This window comes from Leuciscus leuciscus, assembly GCF_965113295.1.
Source record: "Leuciscus leuciscus genome assembly, chromosome: 9".
In the NCBI taxonomy this organism is placed as follows: domain Eukaryota; kingdom Metazoa; phylum Chordata; class Actinopteri; order Cypriniformes; family Leuciscidae; genus Leuciscus; species Leuciscus leuciscus.
Window position 1 is genome coordinate 22,995,980 of NC_138733.1, and position 12,678 is coordinate 23,008,657.

Sequence of the window (12,678 nt, forward strand, 5' to 3'; positions counted from 1 at the left end):
AAATCAAGGCCCAGAATTTCGGGGAGGAGTTGGATATTTTTAATGGTCAGTCTGCCTGCCAACATTTTCTCATCCTTACCAATTACTTTCATATGTAAAAATGTTTTTACTGACTATAAATGAACTTTTGTTCAGAATACAATGATCTCTTCAGGTCAAAAATCACACACACAAACATCACAATAACCCCTAAAGATTTTATTTAGCTTTATAGCACTTTTTAGTAACAAACATGTTTGCAAAAATAAAACAGTAAAAGGTCAGTATAAGACTCATTAACTTTTATTTCCAAAGGTCCAAAGATAAACAGATGAGTCACAGAGAGCTAAGGAATACAGAATTCAGCTAAGGGCCTTTAAAACATATGGGCACCCATTATCTCTAATTTCCTCCTGAGGAAACACAGACTTCCTCTCAATCAGGGAACACCTTAAGACGCATACAAAGTATATTTGAATCACATCCACATTTTTGCTTATTATTTCAACATAAGGGATGTGTCACACGCCATATCTGATCAGTTGAATGGCTGAAGAGGTGCCAACTCATTAAAGAAATAGTTCACCCAAAAATGAACATTTTGTCATCTTTTACTCACCCCCACATTGTTTCAAACTTTTATGACTGACTGACTTCTGTGGAACACAAAAGATGATGTTTTGAGAGATATCCAGTGTTTTTTGTCCGTACAATGCAAGTCAATGGTAACCAAAACGGTTTGGTTTGAACATTCTTCAAAATTATTAACATGTCTTAATATTTATGTAATTCTTTTGTGTTCTGCAGAAGAGTCAAACAGGTTTGGAATGACATGAGGATGAGGAAATTATGACGGAATTGACATTTTTGAGTGAACTCTCCCTTTAACAGATCAGACAATAAACAATTAATTAAACTTTTAAGCATCGCTTTTTTTAACACCAGGTTAACAATCGTGGACATCTTCACAGAACTGGCACTGCTTGACATTTAAAAAAATTTTTTTTAGATGCAAATATTAAAATGTTTCTATTTAAAAACATGCTGAAAATCCTTATAGTTATCCTTATAGAAAATGGATAATTTTTAGGGACAGCTAATGTTTTATCCACACACAAAAAAATAACTTTTAGATAAAAAATACTCTAATGCCCCCTATTGACATAAAAGGGTCAGTGTGATTATCTCTGATAGTGATTGTAATACAATGTCAGTCTCTTTGGTTAAAATCCATATTAAATATACTCTCTATAAAAATAGCTGCTATAATTCTCTCTAGCTTCCATCCAGACATTGAAAATATAATGCCAGGTGTATTATGATTATCAAAACACTGCAGATTACTCCCATGTTTTTAAGTGCACCAGTCTGCAGTCATTTATGCACCACCAAATGAAATTGCAGGAATAATTATTGTTTCCAAAGCCTCCAACATCCCTTCCAAAATGTCTCGCTAAACAGCTTATTATATGTAGCCCCGCCCCAAACATATGCCATTGGTTGAGCTAGAAGTGGGCCTTGAAATATTAATATTTTGAAAGTGCCACAATACCATTGATTACACTCATTGGAAAAGCAATCAAATGTCTTACTTACAGTTGTATAAGCATATTAAACTGTAATAGGAGAAAGTGAAAAAAAAATTATACACTTCACCTTTAACTATATATACACTGTCATTGAAAAGTTTAGGGTCATTAAGATTCTTTTTTTTTTTTTAAGAAATTAATACTTTTCTAAAAGATGAAAAATATAATGGTTTCCACAAAATTATTAAGAAGCACAAATGTTTTCAACATTGATATTAATAAGTAATGTTTCTTGAGCAGCAAATCAGCATATTAGAATGATTTCTGAAGGATCATGTGACACTGAAGACTGGAGAAATTATGCTGAAAATTCAGCTTTGCCATCAAAGGAATAAATTACATTTTAAAATATATTAAAATGGAAAGCAGTTGTAATAATATTTCACATTACTGTTTGTACTGTATTTTTGATTTAAAAAAACGCAGCCTTAGTGCTCTTGAAATTTTACCGATCCCAAAGTTTCGAACAGAAGTGTAAACAACTAACAACAAAATATGGGACTGACAGTCTAAACTCATCTTCAGGTCTTCTCTTGAGTGACCATCAGGCTCAACTCTAACTATCAGCTAATTTAACAAAAGCCAAGTGCTGACTCATTTTTTATACTATGAGTAAAAATTACTGATTAGGCAAAAACCATAAAAATACCATGTCTGTATAACCAAATACATAGAGAAATAGTTCTCTCAATACAATCTTCAGTCCGTTCCTTCGTTTGAAACCTAAATGAGATGAAGAACATATTTTGAACTTCTCTCTTCAAACCCAGGTAAGGATGAGTGACAGATTGGGGTGGTTCTCAAGAGGAGCTGAGGGTTTGTGTCTCTCCCTCGACTCCCTGCTCATCTGGATCGATGATTTCCCATGTGGAGCTGGATGTCGGAAGGCCAGAGGACTGGGCACCGGAGCTCCTAGAAAGACTGGACCGTGTCAGGAAACCAAATCTAAAGGTTTGAGTCAGAGGAGATAAGAGAGCGTTAAATCACTGATAGGAGAATGACAAAGGGGGATTTCAATACTATTTTTAGTAGCTAGTTGGCACGCTCAGTTACTAAGGTTACTAAGCTGAAGAGAGAAATGTGATTAAGAGATCTCTAAGATCAGCTTAGAGTTTTCCCAAGAACATATAGAATGAATGCTGCTAAGAGCCAGAATATACAGTATATTATGGAGCAAATTGTGTGCGTGTATCACACAAATTACTACATACAATATTCAGAGAAGAGAGCAGATACCATTTATAAAAAGACTAAGAGTCTTATTTAAAAGGCACACTATGCAGTTTCCGTTTTTCTCGAACAGCGCCCCCTAGAGTCGCTGTGGAGTACTTGTATTTAACGTTACTGTCGTAAATACCACTCACGCAGAGCCGTCCCTGCACTCTTCCGACCGCGCTTTCTTCGCCGACTCTGCCATGATTCGCATCTGAAATGTGTGCTAGTGTCTTCCATAGAGGCTTCTTCATATGTTGTTGATGTATGTGATGTCGTGCCGTAAAGTAAGTTGTGATTCTCGCGAGATCTGGCGGGGTGCCACATCTCAAACCTGCATTGCTGATTCTGCCAGCGACTTAATAATACCAGTGATAAAACGGGTGAACCGTCAGGCAAAAAAGAAGAAGAGTGTCCGACTGAACCCGTACAACTTCCGCAAATTGATGTCGAACCCTCCACGTCAACGGGGCTTTCCACGCAGAGAGGATTAATAGCAAAAACCAAAGGCCTGGGTGCATCAAAACGACGAAAGTATGACGAACAGTACATAAAATGCTCTCAGAAACAGGCTCAGCCATCACATTAAGTAAGCTAGATATGTACTGTACTATTTTTATGCACGCTATATGCAGCACATAATACAGGTGAAACTCGAAAAATTGTAATATCGTGCAAAAGTTATTGTATTTCAGTAATTCAAATTTAAAGGTGAAACTAATATATTAAGTATATAACTGTATGCGCATGATGGGCCAACATTTCTGTATTTAAAATCCTGTAATATTCTAATTTTGTGAGATTTTGAATTTGGAGATTTTGTTTTCATAAAATTATAACTTTTGCACGATATTCGAATTTTTCGAGTTTCACCTGTGTGGCGAGGGGGGCGTGGTTCCGCGAGGTCTGTAACGGGAGAGTTTGGCGGATCCTGTGGAAATACTGACGTGTGGAAAGAGTTACTGAGTGGAAAGAGTTACTGACGAGTGGAAAGAGTTTTATTGTGAGATTGTTTTGTATGCTGTAGCAAGGCCACGGTGAATGCGCTGTTGGCGCGACTTTTGTTTGTTGATTTGAGTTTTGTAAATAAAACGTGCGAGTCCCAGTCACGCCGACCCTGTCTTCCTTCCAAACACTGAACCTCTTCACACTTTGGGAGGGAGGGGGGCGCGAATGAAATAAGACAAACTTGGGGGGGCGCATATCCTAAAAGGTTGAAAACCCCTGTATTAAGGTACAAATCCTGCATAGTGTGCCTTTAAAAATGTGTAATACATGAGCTTCTCAATGAGTACATTGTCAGTTGCACAATACTTAAAGTCGCATGCTTTTAACCAACATACATTTAAAGGGAAAGTTTAACAAGCCCAACCTGCCCCACTGGCTACAATGTAAAAATGTCTGTCATCTAACCTAAAAAATGTAAACCAAAAAAGTAAATGTAAAAACAAATGTCTGTCACGTAACCTAAAATCTGGTAAGAAATGTAAACAATTTAAATGTAAAAAAAAAAAGTAGTAACATCTAAATTAACCTTGTTAACAAATGAAATTTGTCCCAAAATATGATTTAATACAGAATCATTCATACTGCATTAAATTACACAACTTAAAGTAATTTACAAGGATAAAATCAGTTAGATTTACTTCTTAAAGGTTTGTAATGTTTGCACAACTAGCAGCACCAAATACATTACAAAAAAATACTGCATAAAAACTCAACTGTTATACTACATAACAACATTGACAAAATGACACACCTCAACAGCGACCATAACAAGTGCAGATCTTTTACAGCATAGAAGCACGTCAGAAGCATTTCTGCTGTTGCTCAAAAAACTACATCTTAAACTACAAAAACAAAGTAAACCTTTCACACTCAATGTATTTATTGTACCCAAGACTGGTGGCTTACCCCATAACCCAATTCTACTGAAACCCGGCATTTTTAGAGAAGTAGGTTAAAAGAATTTAAGTAGATTGTTGGACTGAAATCAATTATTGCTATAGGTCTGTCTTGTTTTAGCATGAATGCAGCACTCACATGTTTCTGATGCGTGAGTCCTGGGGTCTGCTGTCAGTGTCGATGTCTTCATTTCCACTCCTCTCAAACAAAGGGCCATCTGTCTCATCTCTATATGAGAGTGAAACATGGTTAAAGATAACATTAATCACTGTATACTACCAGTATGTTTGTGGCATGTACTCACGTGCTACATTCGCTAACAGGTATGCCGAGCATTTTAGACTTTATGACGGTCCTCTGCTTCTTTATGGCAGAGCGCACGGCATCGAGTAAAAACCCTGGGCATCTCTCATCATTCAGGATTTCCCTAAGGAAAGACAGAGAAATGTGTGTATATATTGAGAAAGGATGTTGTGCTGATATAAAGGTTAGAATGCGTCACAAATACATTTGTCTCACCTTTGGTAATATGCAAGCTCTTCTTTCACCAGAAAGAGATTGGCCTTCAACTCGTTCCTCTCAAAAAGCATTTCCCGTACTTCCATCTTGGTAAAACAAGGCCGATTTGGATCTTTCAAGTCAATGATCATCTTACCTGTGAGGTCAATGGCTGAACTGCTCTAAAGGAGGCAAAGGTGGAATTATAGGAGTATGTGAGTCAAATACCATAAATGTCTCAAGCACAGTTGATTATGTGCAGCTGATTCCATTTTTAAAAAGACAGTTTGATAACACTTTTACACTGTTTGCGGGACACATATTGCACGTTACTATAACCAATCACTAAACTAATAATAAAAAGCGTGGTACACAATGGTGCCTAAATAAGAGGTTTAAGTGAGTTCATAAATTTGAAAATAATAAATAAAACAAAAAAATTTGATTTAATAATTTTTAAATGTAAAATAATACATAAATAATTTTTTATAATATAATCAATATTATTTAATTTTTTTTGTTAATTACTAAAATCTTATTTGATTTCTAAATTTAAATAATCTCTGCTATTGTTAAGATACATTAACTCAATTTAAATTAGGACTAATTTTATATTAAGATCAATTTTGAAACTGAAAATATTGAATAAAACAAAAACAGTTTAATATAAATATTAATATAACAGAAGTTTTATAATATTTAATGTAAAATAATAAATAGAAAACAGTTATTTTCTGAATAATTTATACTTATTTATATTACATAAAATATAAATATTATATGTATAATTATATTTATATATTATATTTATTATTTATATAAATTATTTTTTAGTTTTTAGTTTTTGTTCATTACTAAAAGCTTATTTGATTTCTGAATTTAAATCATCTTTTCGTCTGTTATTAAGATAAATTAATAACATTTAAATTAAATTAAAATGAAGTTATTTAAACTATCAGTTTTAAAAGTAATAAAATAAATAAAACATAAAAACAGTGTAATGTAAATATTAAAATAAAATAATTAAACTGCTACAGATCTAGTTCAGTGTATCAACTTATTCCTTTGCCGTTTTTGTTCATTACTAAAAGCTTTTATTTATTTCTGAATTTAAATGATCTCTGTTGATTGAGATAAAACCAAAGTGAAAAAGACTCTGACAAGGTTTTAATGTCAGAATTTAATCAAGCATCCTGAAATGTTTGTAAGCTGAAGGGGGAGTTGTGCACAAACATGTCCGTTACACTCCTGCGAGGGCAAACATGACCTATATATGTCACATCCAACCAACCAAAGTGCAATTTAGGCCCTGCGCCTGCGGTAGTACATACCAATACCTAAACCCCCCAAGAGGAACGTAGAAGCTTCTGTCTCATTATGCTTTTAGGAAATACAAAATGAATACCCACAGGACAGCTAATTTGTTAGTAAGAATCTAAGTAATATTAACTTGACTAACCGTTTCAGCAGCAGTATTCACGCTGGCTCTTTCTAGTTGTGAGTTCAGGCGCTCTATCTCTTTCTGTTTCTCGCACAGGTCGGCCTCCATGTCGGCCTTCCTCTCCACTGCGCTCTTCAGCTGAGTCTGTATGATGTTCTGCTTGTGTCTGAGCTCCGCGTTTATCTTCATTAGCCGCTCCTGCTGCTCCTGGAGCTGAACAACAAACACGCACTTCTGATCACTCAAACTGATTTATAAAACAATGTTGAAAATGTAAAAGTAAAAATTGAAGGGTTAGTTCACCCAAAAATGAAAATTCTGTCAGTAATTACTCACCCTCATGTTGTTCCAACCCCGTAAGACCTTCGTTCATCTTCGGAACACAAATTAAGATATTTTTTATTAAATCTGAGAGCTGGCTCACTCCTCCATAGGCTTCTAAGACACTATAACTTGCTGGCCCAGAAAATGCATTAAAGACATCATTAATATAGTCCAAGTGACTACAGTGGCTCAATCTTAAGTTTATAAAGCGACGAGAATACTTTTTGTGCGCAAAAAACACAAAAATAACGACTTTATTCCACTATTTATTTCCTTCTCTCTGGGCCTCGAGTTAGTTCACGTAGTGTTTAAGCGCAGCGCGTCTGTGTTGTACGTCACACGCATGACACACATGACCAGCGTCGGCCAATAGTGAGCCTACGTGGTGACGTGCAACACAGACGCGCTGCGCTAAAACACTACGTGAACTAACTCGAGGCCCAGAGAGAAGGAAATAAATAGTGGAATAAAGTCGTTATTTTTGTGTTTTTTTGCGCACAAAAAGTATTCTCGTCGCTTTATAAACTTAAGATTGAGCCACTGTAGTCACTTGGACTATATTAACGATGTCTTTAATGCATTTTCTGGGCCAGCAAGTTATAGTGTCTTAGAAGCCTATGGAGAAGTGAGACAGCTCTCAGATTTAATCAAAAATATCTTAATTTGTGTTCCGAAGATGAACGAAGGTCTTACGGGGTTGGAACAACATGAGGGTGAGTAATTACTGACAGAATTTTCATTTTTGGGTGAACTAACCCTTTAAGTTCATTTTCATTAAAGCTATGAATTTGCAGTTCATTTTCTATGCAATTGTCTGATGAACTGAACTGAAACTGGTCTGATCAGTTTTATAACAAAGGCAAGGCAAACATAAAAAGGGAAACTTTTAACCTCAGCTCCAAACCACAGGTATACGTCTCTGATGCAATTCACGAATAACTACTTGTCGGCCACGACTGGTGACATGACACTTTTTTTATTTTGTCACAGGTGCTCTGCGAGTGACACAATGTTGGCACTGTGTTTTCAATTCAACAAAAGAAACCTTGATGTTGCAAAAACTAAACTAGTTCTGATGAAAAGATTACAGTCTGTTTTACAGTGGGTGAAAAACCTGTTTTTTCATTTATTTTATATATTTCATTTATTCATTTATACAGGGACAGTGAAAAGAAATAATAAAAGGATTTTTAGAAAGAAAAACACTCCTTAAGTTGGGGGGGGGGGGGGGGGGGGGAACCCCCCAACACTCCTTAAGTACTGTTTGCTTTCATTTTAAGTGCAAGAAAGCAACATTTTGGAGTATATTAATAGCCCCTTGTAACCCAAAGGTTCGTGGTTCATAACCTGGTGCCCCTGATGATTGATTTGAGCAACCCAGGTTATATCAGCGCAGTTGTATCAGACACATACCGCTTCCACCTCCTTGGACATGCTGGATATCTCCTGAACTTTCGCTCTCAACTCATCACGCTGCTTATCCACCACTTCCTTCAGCTTGAGCATCACCTCTCGTTCCTGACGCTGTGTGCGGTCTAGAGAAAAAGATGAGATTTTAAAATACTGCATGCAGATAGATGCAGATAATGTTGTAAAATAAGAAATTTCAAATGCAGTTTGAATTACGGATGAATTTTACATTGTGTACTGTCCCTAAATAAAGACATAAATAAATGTCAGAGTTTCCTGAATTTCAGGAAGCAAATTAAAAGCAAATGTTAACAGCTCCTGGATTCTGACAACAACATTCCTGACTGCTGACCTAACAGTAATAAATGAAGATAAGCTTTAAATAAGATAAACCGCTTTATTCAGTCTGAAACTTTGCACACAGAATATGAGAGCTCAATTGCTAAGAGAAGTTGTATTTCTCTCTGAAATCAGGATAGAAGCAACACCTCCTTTTGAAGATCTCATGACAAGCAATTACATTTTGGACTTTAGTTTATACTGTACACAACAATAAAAATTCAAGTTAAATTGGTGCTACAAGGAAATACAATGAGCCTGTAATAATTAAAAAAAAACATTTAAGACTCTGGATAATACCTTCCTTGAAAAATTAACAATTAAATATTTTGAAACATTTGTCATTATGATGATGTATTGACAAATTAGTTTTTTGTATTTTATTGAAGATAATTCACCCAATTTTCTAAATGCATGTCATAGATCTGACTGTGAAGGATTTATCCATGTAGATGTTTAAATATAAAATAAATCAATAAAATGCGTCACCAAAATGTCATAACTGGATCTTTAAGTGAAAATGACAGACTTCTCCAATCATTTAGTCAGATTAAACCTGCGCCTTTCTTACAATCGACTGCAAGCTTGTATTCATCTGCCTCCACTTTTGAGTGCAATGCCCACATCTCAAAATCCAATAGCATTACGTTTTCTTTTCCGATAACCCAATACAGAATAAATTACAGAAGTTACTTCCGTGACTTTAGTAAGACTGATCATCATTCCAATACATAAATCAATTAAGAAGACCATCTGAACTAAAAACATTTCATGATGGTTTCCATTCCAGAAGGTGTAGTTCATTTACTAATACACTAGAAATGACAATTACACTGATATTCCATTCATTTTGGTATAAATGAACAAACTCATGTCTTCATTTAAATATTGTTATGTGCGTCCCAGGTCATTTTACCTTCTTTGGAGTGTGTGCATTGTAAATGGGTCAGAAGCTCCTGGTTCTCTTCCTTGAGCTGACGCACCTGCGACTGTAACACTTCAACGTTCTCCTTCAATTTCTTCTCTTTCTGATGCCAGTCCTGATGAAAACAATCGAATCATTGCAAAAATCCTTTCAAACCACAAACGCATGAAGTGAGACTACCAGGTGTCACCCTGAGATTGGTTTCAATTCAAAAGCCTAACAATTTAACAGATCACTTTGAGAACACAGTGGCTGAGTCCGGATTGCATACTCTCTTGAGTAGGTACTTATTTTGAATAAGTAATTACTTCATGGCCGCTAAAAAAAGTCTGTTCTATATAGTATGAATGTGTGTATTATTAACATAATACATTTGCCATGCTTTCATTATCATATGACCTACCAGCGTCAGTTATTACCCATACTGTCTATGGTTATTACTTCGCTTCATTGCCATTCACAAATCCTCTCCCGTGGTCTCATGGGATAGTAAAGTGTCCATCATATGCACACTTCAGAATCTCGCAGGAAGAAGCAGGTCATCCGGGTACTTTTTGCCAACTCTTTTTGTGAGTACTGTGTAAATTTGGACATACTTTTGTCACATACTGTTTTTCGCTTACTACAGAGTAGGGAAGTATGATTTCAGATGCAGCCAGTGGCTTGTAAACCACTCGTGTATTAACAATGCAGGACAGGCCCATATAGTTATATAAGCAGCACAACCATTCATCTTATTAGTTGAGAGATGTTTGACTGGTTCATTATATTAAAGGGATAGTTCACCCAAAAATGAAAATTCTGTCATCATTTACTCACCCTCAAGTTGTTTCAAATCTGTATGAATTTCTTTTTTCTGCTGAACACAAAAGAAGATATTTTGAAAAATGTCTGTAACCAAACAGTTGATGGACCCCATTGACCTCCATAGTAGGCAAAAAAAATAAAATACTATGGAAGTCAATGGGGTCCACCCTCAAGGTTTGAAACAACTTGAGGGTGAGTAAATGATGACAGCATTTTCATTTTTGGGTGAACTATCCCTTTAACAAACGATTTTATTTATTAACTAAGATTTTAAGAACTCCTCTCTTAAATAAGATAAACAGCTTTCAGTCTTAAACTTTGCACACAGAAAATGAGAGTTAAGAGAAGTTAAATTTCTCTCTAAGCATAGAAACAACATAAAATTATATATAAGGATAGAAACAACATCTCTTTTTGGAGATCTCAATAAGATTTAATAACTGATTGCCACCTAGCATAAATATTTAACCTGCATCACTGAACAAATAATTTTAATGAACATATTACAGCATATAGAACATATAAAAATCCCCACTACTATGGTACATGATGTTCTCAAAATGACATTTACTGAGGGGAAGGGTAGACCGGAAGTGTCCCCTATTGGAATTTCCTAAAATCGATCAACGTGTCGCGAATCACGATCGATACGAATCAAAAGTCCGGCTGTATTAGGCGTCATCCTCAAGTGCAACACACCAGCTCTGTCCATTACATTAAAACACAGTTATTCATAAGACAACCGCATAGACATTTGAAAATAAGTAGTAGTGCTACAGTAACAGTGTTGACATGTCGACCATATTGTCGTGTTCTTACCCGACTCTCTAAGCTGTTGCTGCTCTCATCGCATTCTTTCACATGTCGTTTCTTCTGCTGCTGTAACTGTAACGTTTCAAATGCCTTCAATAGGTCATCTTCCTTACATTTATGAGATTGATTTCTCGCCGCGAAACTCTCCAAGATCTCCAACACTTTCACTATGTGAGACACCAGACCCTCCACACTAGACTTCCCATAGCTGTCGATGAGCTTCTCCAATTCGGATCCCACCACTTTAGCGATTTCATACACATCGTCCACTGTCATTGACGAAAACGTCCTCGCAAAACACGAATGTATCTTGACGATATCGTTTTGGTTTTCCTCGACGGCTATCACGCAAGTCTCCATAGCGCACTTCAGATGAACTTGAACTCAAACAGCGACAATCGAAACTCCTGTCAGTCCGATCTCAGCATGTCCAGTTGTGATTCAGCTCGAACGCAGATCTTTTTTTGTTTCACTTTTAAACATGCATGCATTTTCGCTCCAGTTTGTTTTGTAACTACATCCTTTGTTGATACGCTCTAATAAACACGGCTGAGTTATAAAATCGACTTGTCTATGCAGTGTAAAGACTTGCATGTCATAACTTGAAGAGCAACGCCCACGGCACAGCATGTAGATGAATGTTGGCCGTGCATGTTTGCATAGTGTTCTTTAATAAAACGTGGTTTAACGGAGGAACATCTATGCCTGCCCACAGTTCTTGTTTGCCATGGTTGTTCCCTCCTCCTCTGACCAATGCAACCCGAGAGCTTTAACGCAGCACATATGGCAAGCAGTTTTAACATTTATTCCTTAAAACTAGCATCTATTACTAGTTTATTTTAAAAGTCGGTTTAGTTAGTTTTTTCACATGTAACTAACTACCTAGATACTTGTACTTCTAATAGCAGTCTATTACTGTTACTTATTTGGCAATAGAATATATGAGCATCTATTCCTATAATTTCTTTATCTAAGTAGGTAGGCTACAATTGTTTATAAGCTGCAAGACTAGTTCTAAATATTAGTCTTTTTATAAATTGTATAATGCAATGAATAATCAGACTAATGATCAGAACCTTTAACTACTAGTTAAATAAAAATATCACTAGTAAGAGGTTTAAAAAAAAAGAAAAAGTTTAGTAATAATTTGGACATCCAGTCTAATAAAAGGCTGACTGGCGTCTCTTACGTTGCTATTAAACCTGAAGTGGATACTAGAAAGTACTGGAAAAGGTATAAGTAACTAAGTCTAAACTAGTAGTCTTCCTGGAATTACTACTAGTCAGAAATGAATAGCTGATATTTGAACCAGAGACCCCCATAGAAAAATGTGCAATGTGTTACCAGAAACAATGAAATAGTTGTTTTAATTATTGGGATGGTGACTAGTACTAGCATGTAATTGGTAAAGGTGAAACAAACTAGTGATGGTTAAA

General features: G+C 35.8%; 1 protein-coding gene across 1 annotated transcript; it reads right to left on the reverse strand.

Annotated features, from left to right (window-relative positions):
• Positions 1-182: 182 nt before the first annotated feature.
• On the reverse strand, positions 183-11,963 carry rilp (Rab interacting lysosomal protein). Its single transcript, XM_082180553.1, has 8 exons — positions 11,249-11,963; positions 9,614-9,737; positions 8,362-8,483; positions 6,643-6,837; positions 5,205-5,365; positions 4,990-5,112; positions 4,824-4,913; positions 183-2,513 (listed from the first exon to the last, which is right to left on the reverse strand). The coding sequence occupies exons 1-8, from the start codon at positions 11,600-11,602 to the stop codon at positions 2,369-2,371; spliced, it is 1,314 nt and encodes a 437-aa protein (XP_082036679.1). The 5' UTR covers positions 11,603-11,963; the 3' UTR covers positions 183-2,368.
• Positions 11,964-12,678: the final 715 nt, after the last annotated feature.